This window comes from Scyliorhinus torazame, chromosome 3 (genome assembly GCF_047496885.1).
Source record: "Scyliorhinus torazame isolate Kashiwa2021f chromosome 3, sScyTor2.1, whole genome shotgun sequence".
NCBI classification, from domain to species: Eukaryota; Metazoa; Chordata; class Chondrichthyes; order Carcharhiniformes; family Scyliorhinidae; genus Scyliorhinus; species Scyliorhinus torazame.
This window is the reverse complement of record NC_092709.1, coordinates 101,745,176-101,763,593: the sequence shown is the minus strand read 5'-3', so window position 1 is coordinate 101,763,593 and position 18,418 is coordinate 101,745,176. Positions and strand designations below refer to the sequence as shown.

The window sequence follows — 18,418 nt, the reverse complement described above, 5'->3', positions numbered from 1 at the left end:
ACCAGTTAACCAGTTTATGACATTGTTTGAGGTTTAAATACAGCCCAGGAAGATCAGAGAGAACTCCCCAGCTCTTCTTCAAAATAGCACCATTGATGTTTTAAGTTCGCTTGAGAGGGCCAACATTTAACATCTCATCCAAAAGATGGCACTTCCCACGCTGCAGTGCTCCCTTGATACAGCACTGAAGAGTCAGCCTTGATTTTTCACTCAAGGCTCTGGAATGATAATCAGCAAGTGGTCATTAGACAACTGACGAGCAGATTTGAGCCTCTGTTGGGAAGCAGGTATTGTGACTCATAAGCACTGTGCCGAATAGCAAGTCATAAAATGAGAATGCACATTATCACAACCGACCTGACCGAAACATGGATATACACCATATCTCAATGAATGATGGTTCCACCAAATTGGTTGATGCTTCAACAGAAGCTGCTTTTGTGTCTCTGAAACCGATATTCGCACTGTGCAGAAGTTACAATCTAAATATATTCCTGATCCACGCATTATGAAACTAGTTCCAAGAATTTAGAATAAGTTTGAACTTGATTTGTTTCAATATGTTTCATTTCGTAGGATGGATTTTTTCTCATTTTCTAATATGTAATACTGTAATTCCAGTTACAATGAGCCAGATTCTGGTACACTGACTGGGGTTCACTCAAGACATTTAACTAACAGGCAAAATGGGGTGTCCTATGTATTGCACTGACTGGTGCATTAGTGAAGACGTGCATAAAGTGATATGTTAATTCTTTGTGCGCTTTTCTAAGCTGTCACCTATACTGAAAGCAACAATTAATGTTTCCTGAAATGTCAACATTGTTACATTTTTCTGCAAAATTGAAGACTATAATGCAAATCTTTATTAAACAATGCAAAACGTTTAACATAATTATTCATTTCCCATTAAATTTGTATATTTCTAGCAATTAGCACAATGGAAATTGTAACACTCCAGTTTTCTTTTATCAAGTAACACCCTTGATCCAAATTGAAACCTATGACTTTCTGTACCAGTGACCTATATCTGTATCAGTGTACTCGTATCCCCCAAAAAGCAAAAGAGAGATCTCAGCCGCATTAACTATCACAATTTTGCCTTACGTAACCTAACACGGGTGATTTATTTAACATTAACATTTTTTTACTTTCCATGTGCTTGCTGGGAAGTAATCGCGGTGCCAAATCAATTCTACCCTAACACTGGAAAACAAAATAGCTGCGGCACTAGAAAATAACTTTTACTTGAGTGAAACATGCAACTGCGTTGCATAATTTATTACGAAAGCACAGGTATATTGGTGTATATGCAACCTAAAATACAGCACTAAATAGATATGTTAAAAATATCTCTCACTTTCCCCTTCAAATTGGACCCATTAGTGACGAGGCGCTTTCCCAGCGCACCCCAATATTACCTGATGCCGAAATACCGGAGTCTGATGTGGTCGCGCGTTTGTAATTTCACTTCCGCGTCCACATTTCTCACAAACCAACCGACATCAGGTGCTCACATTTTAGGCCGCGGGCAGAACCTTATCGAATAATCGGCCCACCCTTCATACATGCAAAAATGCAGTTCGAAAACTCAGATCAAAGCCAGGAATGCTGCAAGTATCCCCACCTCGGTGCGCTGTACGGAAGACAGGTGACAAGGTCAGGCTGTGTCTCCGTCAAAACTTTCAACCTCGAATCATTTTAAAGTTCATTGTTACAAGGCGATTAAGCAAAATGAAACTTCTCAAATATCAAACGCACAGTTCTAAAATGTAAAAATGAAAGCGTTGCGTTGGTTGCAAGTGACCATGTGTGGAGTGAGTGGCTGTGAATGAGGAATTGGTGTTACAGCGGACGCTGTCTCTTACCAGGTTAAATATGGTTTCCACCATGTCTCGATTGGTCACTTCACCGGCTTGCAAAAGACTTTGCAACACGGCGAATTTCATCCGGATCCCTCGAATAGGTACAGGGGGGTTGAGGCCCAGGGAAACAGCCGCATCACCAGCCGGCGAGGTTTTGGTGGTGGAGGGGAGAGAAACATGACCCTCGTCCGCCGCCTGCTCCCCTGGTGCCGGCGCGGGTTGGCCTCCCTCGGAGTCCGCGAGCTGCGGGTTTCCATCCTCTTTGGACATGGCGATTTTCCCCACAGGAGGGAAAGAGACGGAATATGCGAGAAAACAGCCACCGACAGACAAGTTCAACTTGAATCCAGGCTCGGGTCAGGTGGCCACATAAGCCTGCTCGGGCTGTAGAGAGACACGGCTGCTCTGTCTCGCCCTTGGGGGGGGGGGGGGGCTGCCAATTTCGCTGCTCGTGCAGTGTCGCGCTCGCCTTCGAAAACGACCGTCGGTATCTCGCGCGCGGACTAACGACTGGATTATTTTCCTCGTTCGTCTCAGCCTCGCGCCGCCATGACAGCGTCAAAGCAGCGAGCTCGAGCTTCCGACTGTACGCGCGCCAGTCGGGGGCAGCTCGCGAGAGGGAGGGCTACTGCGCATGTGCGCCACCCAGGGATTGGCCAGCACGCAGCCCAGGTGTGACCAACAGGTAACGATGAAGGTGTGCGCTGGTGGTTGGAGATGGGAGTTCAAAGAGTGCAAGGACGGAGAAGGGGGAGCTCACGGAGCAGCCGCCCTGCAAGTTCGCTATGAATCAATGGCAGCGCCATCTGCTGCGTGGGCAGACTTGCGCAACCTTAATGTCAAATCGTGCGAACTTCGTGGACGTTTACTTTGGTAAATCGCAATTAAGTAAGCGTAGTCTTTTTAAACAAAGGGGCCGACTCAACTAAAACAATAAAACAGCAAATAAAACGGATTATTTCGCCATTACATACTAGATTCATCGCATCTGTAAAAGAGAAAAGTGTGATTCAAAAGCCGTTTGAACGTTCGTCAGGACTAAAATAGGACAAGCGTCTGACGGACGGTGAGCTGTCGAGGGATTTAAACACACATTTGATTCATTGGGAGATTAGGAGCAAATGTAATTTTTTTCTTAAAAACAGGGGATCAGCAAATATGGGCAGCAGAGTTTGAGATTGTATTATTTCATAGAAGCTGTGAGGCCGGGCTGTTGAATCTGGAGGTGATAAAGGTGGATGAGACTTGAAGCGGCGAGTTCCGCTTAAAGTTGCACGCCACTCGATGTGCACATATATCTTGTTAGGTCATATTACAGTCCAAAGACTTGACACATGATATAGGCTAACACTCCAACGCAGGACTAAAAGAAAGAAAATAAATACTTGCATTTATATCATAGCAACATGGACACAAAATTGGCTGAGTGACAGGAGACAGCAAGTGGGTAAAGGATTTATTTTGGGCCGGAGTTAGATGTGTAGTTGAGTTTTCCAGGTGTTGGGATTCTGGCTTTTCCTGATATATATTAATGACATAGACCTTAGTATACAGAGCACAATTTCAAAGATGTGCCGGTTAGGTGGATTGGCCATTCTTTTGAGGTCCACCCACAAAATAGAAGAAAGGAAAGAAATTAGGGCCAAAGCGAAAATGGCCACTCCTGTTAGGGGCACTGCCCGAATGTAACAAAGATCAATGGAAACTTAAAAACATCAAATGAGATTGCAATTAAAGGGGTCAATAAAGCACCCCAACCCCGGCAATGCCCACCCAGCACAAAAGGCTCAATGGTGCCCGTGGACACTGCATGCTCCCTTTCTAGGGACACCCGGCCACGAATATAGCCACGGAAGAGAGGCAGACAGTCTGGCTGGATGCCCCCTCGGTCGCCCGCTGCCTGGACCTAAAAATGGCGTGCTCCGACAGGCCCAGGAGCAGGTTCACAAGGAGGTCCTCTGCTTTCCCTGCCCCTCTCCGCACCAGGTGCCCGCAGATCAGGAGCATGGGTCTGAAGTGCAAACAAAACTTCAACAAAAGATTTGAAAAAAGACTAAAAAGAGAGTGCAGCCTAAACACATAACATAGACGTGGTCCACGGACTCCACAAGGCCGCAAAAATGGCAGGCTTCTTGGGAGTCCGTGAACCAGTGCAATCGGTGATTGTACGGCACTGCTGCATGCAACACCTTCCACCCCAGTTCCCCAAGATTGAGGGAGAGGACTCCTCCATAGAGGGACCTCCAGTGGGGACCTCCGCTGTCGGACTGCAACAAGGCACGTCATGGCGTGTCCGGACGACGGGCGAGGGTAAGGAGGTGAAGGGGTGCAGCAGCAGCCCACACAGGAAACCCCTCTGCGAAACCCCTCTGCGCCGTGCGAAAAGTCGCGGAGGGCATTTCCACGAGATGGCTAGGATTGTGGGACATATACTGGAGTGGCAGTCAATATCGCCACCGGGAGTAGCGGCCTGGTTGGGTGACCTGTACGACTTCATGCAGTTGGAAAAGATAAAATATGAGCTAAGGAGCTCAGCAGAGAGTTTGAGAAAAGGTGGGGGATATTCGTGACATTGTTTGAGGAGTTGTTCGTTGCGGGGGGTGAAAAAGGAGGAAAAGTGTACAAACCACTCGTGGGGTGTCATCCAGCCCACTTCTCCGCCACCCAGCACGTCCCCGATCCCAGTTAACCCAGCAGCCACAGCTCACTCCTCCACCAGCCACTTGAAATGGTATTGGTGAAGGTACAGATTCCTGAGTAGCGGCTCCCTGATGACAACCACCACTCCTGATGGGAGGGAGCTGCGGCGCGAAGCAACCGTGTTCCAGACTTTGAGCAGGTCCTGGTAATAGACAGGCAGCACCTGCAGAAGGTAACAAAGACCCGCAGATCTATGAACAGTAGCTGCATGTCGTAATTCAGGCTGTGTGAAAAGGCACGGAGGGCACGTCATAATTCAGGCGGAAGAACTGCGTCACCAGGGCACTCTATCTTAGAGGGGACGCTGTCACCCAACATAAAGGTATCGCTGCAGGGTCTGAAGGTGGAATGGTGCCACCTGGGTGCAAAGACACACCATCATCTGGTCACCCTCCCTAAGCGGAAGGCTCAGAACCTCAGCAGAGACCCTCAATCTCTTGACCCAGAAGAACTCTACAAGCATTCTCTGGAGCTTTATGACAAGTCAGTGGGAGGGGTCAAAGTGACCAGCCGGTAGCACAACATGGAAGCTATCAGCTGGTTTATGATGAGAATTCGACCCCTGTAAGGCAGCACTCAGAGCAGTCCTGTCCAGTGTCTCAAGCGATTGGTGACCTTGGCCTCCAGCTCCTGCCAGTTAGCCAGCCAGGATTCCTCAGCGAGGCAAAGATGGACTACCAAGTAGAGGAGATTGGTCCTACTCCAGGTGAAAGGCCTTGGTCCTCTGGGAGGGGGTCCATCTGCCACGGACTGACCAGAAGTCCAGAACACTTGGCCCAGTTGAACCTGGCAGGGGATATGGCAGAGTACACAGCCTGTCACTCTTGCATCCTCCGCAGGACAACAGGGTCAGTGAACATAAGGAGCACGTAATCAGCGTAAGCCGAGAAAACCACCCCAATTCCCAGCCCATGCAGAACCAGTCCCGACAACCTCCTCCACAGGAGGTGCAGAAAAGACTCCACGCAAATAGAATAGAGTTGGCCAGACAAGGGGAAGCCCTGACTCAGTCCTCTCCCAAAGCAAAGAGGCGTAGTCAGGGACCCGTTAACCTTAACGAGACACTCTGCGGCAGTGTACAGAAGTCGGATCCGGGTGATGAAATGCATCCCAAACCCAAATGTTTGTGGTCCACCCTGTTGAACGCTTTCTCCTGATCAATGGACAGGAAGGCGCTCGACAGACCAGCCCTCTGGGAATGGTGGACCATGTCCCTGACCAGATGGATGTTGTCATGGATTGTGCAGCCCTTGACCGTGTAGGACTGGTCAGGGTGGTTCATGTGGTCCAGCACACAAACACATCACCTTGGTGAAGATCTTGTAATCCATTGCTGAGGAGGGAGACCAGTCATCAGTATTTAAGATTTAAGGTGGCGGATATCCCCCCTCTTTGGAAGCAGGATAAGGGGCTGGTTTAGCACAGTGGACTAAACAGCTGGCTTGTAATGCAGAACAATGCCAGCAGCGCGGGTTCAATTCCCGTACCGGCCTCCCCGAACAGGCGCCAAAATATGGCGATTAGGGACTTTTCACAGTAACTTAATTGAAGTCTACTAGCGACAATAAGCGATTATTATTAATATTATTAATGGTGGTCCTGCGCCATGAGAGGGGCATCTTCCCAGTCACGATACTTTCCCCTGGACCCCGCGTAGCCGATTCCCAGGGCGTCCCAGAATGCCCTGAAGAACTCCACGGTCAGCCCGCCCAGCCCTGGGGTTTTACCCCTGGACCGGCTGTCGAGGAGTATCAAGCCTACAGGCACACTCCAGGTCCTCCCACAAAACTCTGCAAGCATCCTCGCTGGATGGCTCCATGAAGAAAAGGGCGCTATAGATGTTTCAAATTTGGGCTCTGATCTCTTCCGGATCCAAAACGAGGGGCCCATCATCGGCCAGCAGCGTAAGGAGCTGCTGACAGACCCTTTGTCTTTTTTCCAGCGAGCAGAAGAAGGGGGAGCCACAGTCCATGTCCGTGAGGATCTGGATCCGCGACCTCATATATGCGCCACGGGACCCAACCAGTTGAAGGACCCACAGCGCTCCCTTCTTCTCTCTGTACACCAGCCACAGGGACAGGTCCTCATCGAGCTGACCGAGATGTGACTCAGATCGAGCACCTCCTCCAACTCCTCGACCCTGGATTTCCGCTTCTTTGTCGACCTCCTTGCATACTCCTGACAGAAGGTACGCACATGAGTCTTGCTCATGTCCCACCATAGCCTCAAGGAGGGGAAGCCTCCCTGCTTCCTTCTCCAGTCACTCCAGAAGCGATGAAACAAGCCCCGGAACTGCTTGACCTCCAGCAGCAGGTTGTTAAAGTGCCAGTAAGTGGACCGCGACTGAGCACAAGACAAGGTGAGCGCTGCCCACACCGGACAGTGGTCCGAGCACGGCACCTGCTGAAAAGAGGTCATTGGGATGCGGGGCAGGTACGTCCTGGAAATGTAGAGGTGGTGTATTCTGGATGCTCCAACCCCAGGCCTCACAAAGGTGAAGACATTGGAGTCAGGATGGAGAGTCTGCCAGACGTCCACCAAGCCAAAGAACCCACGCAGGTTCCTTAATGTCACCACCGCAGGAGAGCTGCAGTGGGTACCAAGGCGGTCCTTTGTCTCAAAGGAGCCCCCCCCCCCCCCGCCAGCCAGGACAATGCACTCGTCTGCAGCGATGGTGCCAAGATGAGTGGACACTTGCTTGAAGAAAGTCGTCTGCTGCTGGCCAGCCTGGGGAGTGTTGACATTCACAAAGTGAAGTAACACCCCCCCTCCCAGACTGTCGGGTGCAGCAACCGGCCTGGGCACTGGCTCCTTGACCCCCATGATTTCCGGCTGCAAATGTGGGGCCAACAGATAGCCACCCAGCCTAAACATGAGGTCAGGTGATTCATGTAGACACCCCCCCGCCACTCCAGGAGCCACGTGGCTTTATCTCCTGGAGCTGTGTGGGTTCTTGACTCCGCCACATATTTCCCATCCCGGAGGACCAAGAAGTTCTGGAATCTGCGGAGTACGTCCCTGTTGCCATTGATGTTGAGGCGGGCTATGGTCACCTCCATGTCAGCAGGAAAGTGCCAGCTTTGCCATCACCTTTTTAGTGCTTGGAGGGAGCAGAGGAACACGTGCCCTTTCGCCCTCTGTGGAGTCTGGCGAGGAAAGACTTCAACCAGACCTGCTCAGTCACGTCTGTGTCTCCTGCCTCTTTTGCGTAGGCAGGAGAAGACCTAATGAGCAGTGCCATGAGCGACCACTGGTCGAGGGCTAGCTGCACTCTGTTCCGGCAACTGTGATTGGCATATAGAAAATGCCAGAGTGTCCCTCAGGGGAATGAGGGGCGACTCAGTGTCGGGCATGAGGGAGTCCATATCCTCACTGCAGATGGACTCAAAATCATCTCCCGCGCCCCCCACAGAGCAGCTATCCTCCGCTGGGCCGTCGCCTTCTGGAACCGAGTCCCCGCCACATTGAGTGTGGTAGCCGGCACCTACCCACCAATTAACCCTGGGTCTGCCATGATCCCACCCCCGATCATCCACAGATGGGTTCCTCCCAGGCTCCTCTCAGAAAAATGAGCAGAGGGAGGCTCAGATCCCCGCTCCTCTCGCGACGCCGGGTCACCGGACAGATCCGGGAATAGATGGAGATGGAAGCGCTCAGAGGCTGGGGTGGAGAGGGGGGGCACTCCAACGCTGCCCAATGACCCTAAGGTCAGAGAGCTGCTGGCATTGTGAAAACGAACGCCACTGGGTTCAAAATTGCATCGGGTGGAACAAGCCCTCGGGAGTCCCGCTCACAACCAGCACCGAGGCATCCTGCTCGGTGAGCTGCGGCAGCTCAGGGGTGAATATATGATCCACCTTTTCAGTTTTTCTGCGGGGGCGGGGTGTGATGTTGAAGGGTTCAGTGTGACACCCTCTCCGCATCGGGGGTGGGGGTCTTGATGTTTTTCTTCCCCCGTCGAAGGAATAGCGCCGCTTATGAGGGGTGGTCTGCTCCGAGGAAACCTCCATCCTTGCATCGCCCCCTTCCCTCGACAGTCTGCACCCGGGGACGCAACTTCGCTGATCTACGCGTCAGATTGGGGTAACGTGCATCGCTTTGTTGACCCATGCTGTAGCGACGCCGGTCCCAGTGCCGAGTCATCAATGCGTCCCAGATGAGGTGGAGCGTCCGCGGGGCAAGATTTTTCAGTAGCAACCAAGTCGGAGTTCTGGGATGCGGGTTCCCTAGGCCGGCAGGGTCGGGGGTGTCTTGAGCCAACCTGTGTCTCGCCTTCTTATGGGCCTGCCGGCAGCCAATTGGTTGGTAGGCACTAGCATGGTGTCCCGTCGTGGGGATAGGGCGGCAATGTCAGTGGAGGGGGCAGCGGTGCCAGCCGCGGCCACGTTGGTGTCCGTGGTGGCCTTGGAGGCGGCGCAGTTCGTTCGCACATGCCCAACTTCGAGCAGGCATGGTACCACAGGCCATCCGCAGACCAAAATGTATGGAAAATCTCCGCTTGATTGGGAGACTTTGAATCCCCCCTCTAATACCTCTTCCCGGGCCAAGCAGACGACAGCCTGCCGCCAGACGGAGTAGATGTCTGAGAGGGGTATCCTTTAGGCCAAGAGAGAGCGGCGCCACCTCGGTAGGGTGAGGAAGAGCTCCGTAGGGAGGTAGGGCGGGACTTGTAAAGGATAACACTCTCGGCGGTGGCCTCAAGAGGCTCCACCGCCACATAGGTCCCGCCCACCATGAGCCCACTCGGCCCTCAGGAAAAACACGACCTTCCCATACATACAAGAGGCTGCTGTGAATCTGGAGTGTGAGAGGATAGGGGAATAAAAGCAGATCTTCAGCCCAGGATGGGACCCAGCAAAAACACACCCCTTGCTCCCACCCTAGGTCGACCAAACCAATGTAAGTAAGCGCTGGTTCGTGAGATCTTCAGCCCGAGTAGGCCTCAGCAAAAACACAGTCCGTGCTCCCACCCTGGCATAACAACTCAATGGAATCCGACCTCCTCCCTGCAGAAAGAAGCCACTGGTGTATGGGGTTTTCAGCCTGTGTGGAGCTCAGCAAAAAACACTGTCTACTGGACCCCCCCTGTCCTGGAACAAGCACACCTGATGGAATAAGGAAGGCTTCATCCTTGCCAAAAGGCAGATTTGATAATTGGGAGAACCGGGCTGGGCAGGGCCCTCAGCCCTGAGAGGCCCAGCAAACAACCAGTCCAAAGGGCTCTGTTCCCATCTTGATGTTGAAGTCACCTCCTCTCTCATTCCTTGCCTCCCTCTCCTTCCTCCAGGCAGCTGATCAGCATCCAACACTGGAAACAGGTAGCAAACTGAGCAACATCAGCAGAAATAGAGAGAAAGAGGGCAGCAGCATCAACCACTCTCCACCACAGCAACAACCTCACAACTCCAAAGTCTGCACTGGGAGTGTCTGCTTCAGATTGGCCATGCTAAATTGTTCCTTAGTGTCCAGTGATATGCAGGTTAGGTGGATTGGCCACGATCAAAGCGTAGGGTTTCAGAGACAGGACCGGGAGTGGGCCTAGGTAGAGTATTCTTTTGGAGGGTCGTTGTAGACCCGATGGGCTGAATGGCCTCCTGCACTGTAGGCATTCTGATCAATTGGTAATATAAGATTAGGGAGTGAATGCAGTTTAGAGTTGGCACTAGAAGTATGTGGTTTGTAGATTTTGAATAAGCATTTGATTTGGTTGACTGGATTAAGCTTTTGACAGTGCTGAAAAATATTGGAATAGACTGGAAATGACAGCAGAAGAAATCTGTCTGTGGGACAAACAGCAACAGTAAGAATCATAGAATCATAGAATTTACAGTGCAGAAGGAGGCCATTCGGCCCATCGAGTCTGCACCGACCCCCACACAGAGCACCCTACTCAAGCCCACATATCTACCCTAATCCCGTAACCCAGTAAGCCCCACTTAACCTTTTTTTTGGACACTAAGGGCAATTTAGCATGGCCAATTCACCTAACTCGCACATCTTTGGACTGTGGGAGGAAACTGGAGCATTCGGAGGAAACCCACGCAGACACGGGGAGAATGTGCAGACTCCGCACACTCAGCCGGGAATCGAACCTGGGACCCTGGAGCTGTGAAGCAATTGTGTTAACCACTATGCTACCGTGCTGCCCACTAGAGTAATCAATGGGGAGTCGGAACCATGTGTAATTGGGAGAGACGTTCGACAAGGTTGTTGGTTATCACCAGTCCTGTTCAATGTCTGTGAAGAAGCAATGATTTAGTAAGCATTAATACAGAACCAGGCATTAAGATTGGGGGCAGTGAATGATAACATCAGTTAGATATGCAGATGACAACACACTTGTAATAAGCACAGAAGACGGATCACAGGAACTATTAAATAGACTATTAACACCATGCATTTTGGAATGAAGGTGAAATGGTCAGCACTGTTGCTTCGTGGGGGCGGCATGTGGGGCAGTGGTTAGCACTGGGACTGCGACGCTGAGGACCCGGGTTCGAATCCCGGCCCTGGGTCAATGTCCGTGTGGAGTTTGCACATTCTCCCCGTGTCTGCGTGGGTTTCACCCCCACAACCCAAAGATGTGCAGGTTAGGTGGATTGGCCACGCTAAATTGCCCCTTAATTGGAAAAAAAAATAATTGGGTACTCTAAATTTTTTTTTAAAGCACTGCTTCATAGCTCCAAAGTCCCAGGTTCAATTCCCGGCTTGGGTCACTGTCTGTGTGGAGTCTGCACATTCTCCCTGTGTCAGCGTGGGTTTCCTCCGAACAGGTGCCGGAATACGGCGACGAAGGCTTTTCACTGTAACTTCACTGCAGTGTTACTTGTGACAATAAAGATTATTATTATTATAACCAAATTATTATTACAAAACCAAAGTATTGCATATCTAAAAATCACCAAAAAAATACTAATATGTTCATAGAAGGAAAATAACTGGGCCAGGTGAAAGAATTCAAATGTTTCGAAAGCATAATGCCTGCAGAGTGAAATTGCAACAAAGAACACAAACAAAGATGGCAATAGGAAAAACTGCATTTAGTAAGAAAATATAGTTGCTAACTGGAAAGCTGAATAAATAACTCAAAAAGTGACTTATAAAGGAATGTTGCTTTCTGTGGATGTGAGACTTCGACCTTATGGTAAGATGAGACCGACCTGCTAAATAACTTTGAAATGTAGGTTTGGAGGAGAATGAAAAGGATCAACTGGATACAAATAGTATGCTGAGGAGAGTGAACAAACCAATAAGTTTGCTGAACATAATTAAGAAAAGGCAGAGAGTTGGGGCACATTTTCAGAGGAAATGGACTAGTAACAGACATTACGGAGGAAAATTCTCAAGGAAGAGAATATTAATGCTGGATGGCTTGAAAATGGAAAGAGGTTGGTCGGCACTGTGGCGCAGTGGTTAGCACTGCTGCCTACAGCACTGAGGATCCGGTTCAATCCCGGCCGCAGGTCACTGTCTGTGGAGTTTGCACATTTTTCCCGTGTCTACATGTTTCACCCCCACAACCCAAAGATGTGCAGGTTGTCATGATATGCAGATAATGATATACAGACAGGCACAAACAGGCAGCTAATGAACACAGAGAACAGGACATGACCAATGAGCAGGCAGGACACTTAGGGATGGTATCTCACTATAAAAGGCACAAGGCACTCACGCTCCGTGAACATCTACAGAGTGAGTCAGGGTGTATTTATAGTATCACACCTCCAGCACGTGGCTAAGAGCTTGTCTGGTTCAGTCAGACAGAGTAACCACACTTAGGTTAGCAGAGTCGAACTCATAGAGAACTGTGCTACTGGTTCAATAAATCAGATTGAACTAACTTCAAGGTCTGGAGTATCTTTTGGTTAAAGCTGTATCCAGTTGCAGCCTGTGTTATCCCAGAGTACATAACACAACATGCTACCAGGAGACTGCTTAATCTAGGTGGTTTACCTCAGTCTGTTCCGTGATGACCAGCGAATGTATCCCGGCACCATGGAGAAGATTCTGGCTCCTCACCATCTCAGGACCTCCTGCAATCTCAGTGCCAACTGACGGACATTTAAGCAAAGGTTTCTGCTGTACATCGAAGCTTCAGACCTCGTGGGTGCGTCTGATCCAAGGAAGATCGCGCTTCTCCTCTCAACAGCGGGTGATCAAGCCATCAAACTCTTCAACTTTTTTCACTTCACTGAAGGCCAGGACAGGCCAAAGTTTCAGACCATCCTGGACAAGTTTGACAGTCACTCTGAAGTGGACACCAATGAAATCTTCGAGCGCTACATATTCAAACAGCGTCTACAAGGTATAGATGAATCTTTCAACTCCTTCTTAATTAACCTCTGCCTGCTAGCGCTGTCCTGCAACTTTGGTGATATTGCTGACTCCATGATCAGAGACCAAATCGTTTTTGGCGTTCACTCTGATCCTCTGAGAGAGCAGCTACTGAAAATCAAGCATATGACCCTGCCAGTCGCGATTGAAACATGCACAGTGCATGAGCACGCCAAAAATCGCTGTGCCCAGTACAAATTGGCTGAAAATGTGAAACTTGCCTCCCGCGAGGCAGAGAGTGTGCAGGCCATCTCCCGGATGCAGCGCCTCAGCATTGATGAAAGCGGCCATTTCGCGCGCTTTTCCTGGAGCACCACACATGCGCGATGCGAACGGGATAACAAAGCGGCCGACACCCATACTGCGCAGGTGCAGACGTCTGCCGACTGCACTGTGCATGTGCGACGACGCACGGAGCGTCAGGATCCCGACGTCATGACGTGGTCAAACTGCGGCAACGCCCACTTAAAGAAACACTGCCCTGCAAGAGGCAGGCGATGTTTAAACTGCGGGAAGCCTGGACACTATGCAGCCTTGTGCAGGTCTGCACCACCAGTCAGGGGCCAGCGCTCCCAATTCAGACGACGGCGCGTTCAGAGTGTGCAACAACGATTTCAGGATTCTGATCCTGGCAGCGCAACGGATCCAGAGGAAGAATGCCTGGACTCTGCCTACTGTGTGGGCACCATTACCAAATGTGAATATGCCACATCCAACTCATCACAAATTCAATCCATCCTCGCTGTGGATTCTGCGGACGAATGGCGTGCGGTGATGCAGATCAACCACTGCTCCATCCAGTTTAAGCTGGACACAAGTGCTTCTGCCAACCTCCTCTCACAGGCAGATATCAAACGCATCAAGAAGCCCCCCAAGGTCCTTCCAGCAGACTGCAGGCTCCTGGATTACAACGGAAATGCCATCATGGCACTGAGATCCTGCCATCTACTCGTCTCCAACCGGTGCACCCATGCACAGTTACGTTTTGAAATTGTCAAGCCAGACAGGGCATCCCTACTTGGCGCTCATGCCTGCAAGCAGCTGAACCTCGTGCAGCGGGTTTACACACCGACATCCTCCAATGTGGATCTTCAGGCCAGCATTGACGACATCCTCGCTCAGTATCCGGATGTATTCAACAGGATGGGCACGCTGCCATATTGATACAAGATTCTGCTACGACCTGATGCCAAGCCACGCCGGGTCCCGGCTCCACTGAGGGAGCACCTGAAGGCACAGCTCAAGGATCTTCAGCAACAGGGCATCATTTCCAAGGTAACCGAACCGACTGACTGGGTCAGCTCAATGGTATGTGTCAGAAAGCCTTCGGGAGACCTGCGCATCTGCATTGATCCCAAGGATCTCAATAAGAATATAATGCGTGAACACTACCCCATCCCGAAGCGGGAGGAACTCACCAGTGAGATGGCACACACACGTTTTTTCACCAAGTTAGATACATCACATGGATTTTGGCAAATCCAGCTGGATGAGACCAGCAGAAGGCTCTGCACCTTCAACACACCGTTTGGCAGATACTGCTGTAATCACATGCAGTTTGGCATTGTCTCGGCATCGGAGATCTTCCCTCACATCATGGAGCAGATGATCGAGGGCATTGAAGGGGTTTGTGTGTACGTGGACGACATCATCATCTGGTCCACGACCCCTGAAGAGCATGTTTCCCATCTTCAGCAGGTAATCCGCCGTGTCCATGCCAATGACCTGAAGCTGAACAGGTCCAAATGTTGCTTTGCCATGTCGACACTCAAGTTCCTAGGTGACCAGATCTCTCAGCATGGTGTGCGCCCGGACACAGACAAAGTCAATGTCATCGAAGCCATGAAGGTCCCTGAAGACAAGAAGGCGGTGTTGCGCATCCTGGGCATGATCAATTTTCTGGGCAAGTTCATCCCAAACATGGCCTCACACACCATGGCCCTACGAAACCTGATGTGCTGCCTTTGAGTGGAAGGCAGCACATCAGGCAGAATGGTTGGAGCTGAAAGCCAAGCTCACCACTGCACCCGTCTTGGCATTTTTCGATGCAGACAGGGAGACAAAGATCTCAACAGATACGAGCCAGGATGGCATTGGTGCAGTGCTGCTTCAACGCGATGACACTTCATCCTGGGCACCAGTAGCCTACGCATCAAGGGCAATGACGCCCACCGAAACAAGGTATGCGCAAGTAGAGAAGGAATGCCTGGGTCTTCGCACTGGCATTCTCAAGTTTCATGACTATGTCTGCGGCCTGCCGACATTCACTGTCGAGACGGATCATAGGCCTCTGGTCCACATTATCGACAAGGACCTGAACGACATGACGCCTCGGTTGCAGCGCATCCTCCTCAAACTCAGAAGGTACGACTTTGACTTAGTGTACATGCCTGGCAAGGAGCTCGTCATCGCTGATGCATTGTCCCGCTCCATCACCTTGCCTAGTGAACCGCTGGAAATCATCCGGCAGATTGAATCGCAGGTGCAGCTGTGTGCTAGCACCCTCCCGGCGTCTGATGAGAAGGTGGTTCGTTCCGCGAGGAGACAGCCAAAGACCCCCTCTTGCAGCGTGTCATGCACCACCTCGCCAAAGGCTGGCAGAAAGGGCAGTGCCCTCAATTTTACAATGTAAAGGACGACTTGACGGTGATCGATGGTATCCACCTCAAGCTGGACCGGATTGTTATTCCACTCAGTCTCCAGAACCTGGTGCTCCGCCAAATCCATGAGGGACACCTGGACGTCGAGAAGTGCAGACGCAGAGCCAGGCAGGCTGTCTACTGGCCCGGTATTAGCCAGGACATCTCGAACATGGTCCTCAACTGTGTGACCTGTCACGCTTCCAGCCAGCGCAGAGCAAGGAGACGCTCCAGCAGCATGAAATCGAGACCTCCCTGTGGTCCAAGGTTGGCATCGACCTCTTTCGTGCGAATGGTCGTGACTACGTGTTGATTATTGACTATTTCTCCAACTACCCTGAAGTCATGAAGCTCTCAGACCTCACATCTTGGACCGTCATCAAGGCCTATAAGGAGACTTTCTCCAGGCATGGTATCCCACTCACTGTCATGAGTGACAGTGGCCCATGCTTCAACAGCCACGAGTGGTCTATGTTTGCCAAGTCATACCATTTCAAACATGTGTAGCCACCTGAGTTGGCCACTTCCCGACTTAAAATGTAGAACCGCAAAGGCTGAAGGGAAATTCAGCCAACACAGGCAAACACTAGCAAATACAGAAATCATGTATATTGGAACCTGCAAAACAACCAGACAGCACTAAAACCAGCAGCCATCTGCATAGTAATGCAGCAGCCATCTACATAGTAATGTGCGATTCCCAAGCAAAATGGCAACAGTTAAGGTAAATAAAGCCAAGCCAGACCCCTTGGCGCCAGCAGGAGCCAAGACAAAGGAAGGCCAACGAACATTTAGGGACCGCCCAGCGATCAGGGAACCGCTCCAGCATTGGAGAAATCGATCCAAGTGATCGGAAAGTAGTCCAATCACTTGGAACCAGGTACGGGGTCCGCCCCAAAGGGCGGGAAGCCCCTGGGAACAATAAAGTAAAGCCCCCAAGTTCAAATCGTCCTTCTTTGGCAGGGTCACTCAGCAACTTGAATCAACCCGTGAGAGTGACCTGTCTTGTTGCTGCCAAGCAAGTAAGTCTCAAGTCAACGCTCGCTACGAGATAGGCGCTCCTAGCTACCAGTCCACACCAGCTTTTGAATCCTGCAGACTCAGGACCTAAACGAAAGGCCATTTGTTCCCCTGACCTGGTGGGCCAGTCCGAAGCTAAGTATAGGCCTTTTAGTGATAGGAATAGTCTAGAAAGTAGAGTTTATGCATGAGTACTGATTTACTGTGTATAATAAATGTGTTTTGATTTGAATCTTACTAATTGGTGTGTTGAGTTATTGATCATTACTTGAACTTGAACTTGAACCTCGTGGCGGTATCATAAAGATACCTGCCGACTCTAGAGCAAAGGTTAAACAAACAGAGCAAATTACGATTTAAGAGCCAACCAAAAGTTAGCAACACATGTCACTTCCAGCCCATGCTATCCGCAGTCCAATGGGAAAATTGAAAAAGGGATGCACATTGTGAAACAGCTCATCTGCAAGGCCGCGGATTCTGCTTCTGACATCTACCTTGCGCTGCCTGCATACAGAGCGACTCCACTGTCCACTGGCATGTCGCCGGCTCAACTCCTGATGAACAGGGACCTGCGGACGACACTTCCAGCCATACACTTGCCCAACCTGGATCACCTCCCGGTGCTGCAGGAGGTGCAGCAGCTCCGGAACCAGCAAAAGCAGGGCTATGATGCTCATGCCACTGATTTGCCCGTGTTATCCCCGGCAGACACTGTCAGGATCAAGATACCAGATGGTGGCAGGTCTGCTCCAGCTGTCCTTGTTCAACAGGATATGCCCCGCTCGTATGTTGTATGTATGCTGCCTGTGTTATCCCAGAGCACATAACACAACACAGGTTAGGTGGATTAGCCACGCTAAATTGCCCCTTAATTGAAAAAAAAAATTTGGGTACTATGGTAAACCACTGTATTGCATTGTATGGCATTGTATTGTATTGTGCATGCCTGGGCATGTCATGACTGGCTCCAGCTGTGGCTCCTTCCCTCAGGCGTATGTATAAAGGTGGCAAGTCTCCGCCTTTGACCCAGTTCGGGTCCAGAGGCAGGAAGCTTGCTGCTTAGTGTATTAAAGCCTCAGTTACGTTCATCACTCGTCGTGTGTTGTTGCTAACTTTGGTTGGCTCTTAATTCATTGCACGTTGGGTCTTTACTGAATTTGCTCTGTTTCTATAACCTTTGCTCACGAGTCGCCAGGTACCTTTATGATATCGCCACAAGGTTCAAGTTCAAGTACTGATCAATAGCTCAACACACCAATTAGTAAGATTCAAATCAAAACACATTTATTATACACAGTAAATCACGACTCATGCATAAACTCTACTTTCTAGGCTATTTCTATCACTAAAAGGCCTATACTTAGCTTCGGACTGGCCCACCAGGTCAGGGGAACAAATGGCCTTTCGTTCAGGTCCTGAGTCTGCAGGATTCAAAAGCTGGTATGGACTGGTAGCTAGGAGCGTCTATCTCGTAGCGAGCGTTGACTTGAGACTTACTTGCTTGGCGGCAACAAGACAGGTCACTCTCAAGGGTTGATTCGATGCTGAGTGACCCTGCCAAGAAGACCGATTTGAACTTGGGGACTCTACTTTATAGTCCCCAGGGGCTTCCCGCCCTTCGGGGCGGACCCCGTACCTGGTTCCAAGTGATTGGACTGCGTTCCGATCACTTGGATCGATTTCTCCAATACTGGAGCGGTTCCCTGATCGCTGGGCGGTCCATAAGTGTCCGTTAGCCTTCCTTTGTCTTGGCTCCTGCTGGAGCCGAGGAGTCTGGCTTGGCCTTATTCACCTTAAGTGTTTCAATTGTGCCCGGGGATTGCTCATTAATATGCAGATGGCTGCTGGTTTCAGTGCTGC

General features: G+C 50.5%; 1 protein-coding gene and 1 long non-coding RNA gene across 3 annotated transcripts in view; one reads left to right on the top strand and one right to left on the bottom strand.

Moving 5' to 3' along the window:
* LOC140408621 (lipopolysaccharide-responsive and beige-like anchor protein) overlaps positions 1 to 2,475 on the bottom strand; it is a 1,704,725-nt gene extending 1,702,250 nt beyond the window's left edge. Inside the window, exon 1 of one of the 2 annotated variants that reach the window (XM_072496077.1) lies at positions 1,869 to 2,475. In XM_072496077.1, coding sequence (XP_072352178.1) covers positions 1,869 to 2,135 — 267 coding nt within the window. In that variant the 5' untranslated portion in view covers positions 2,136 to 2,475. The remainder of the gene's footprint in view (positions 1 to 1,868) is intronic. The other variant, XM_072496078.1, reaches the window with a different exon arrangement.
* The window catches only part of LOC140408623 (uncharacterized), a 184,193-nt gene continuing 167,232 nt past the window's right edge, over positions 1,458 to 18,418 (top strand). Inside the window, exon 1 of the long non-coding RNA XR_011940155.1 lies at positions 1,458 to 1,659. This is a non-coding gene — a long non-coding RNA (uncharacterized lncRNA). The remainder of the gene's footprint in view (positions 1,660 to 18,418) is intronic.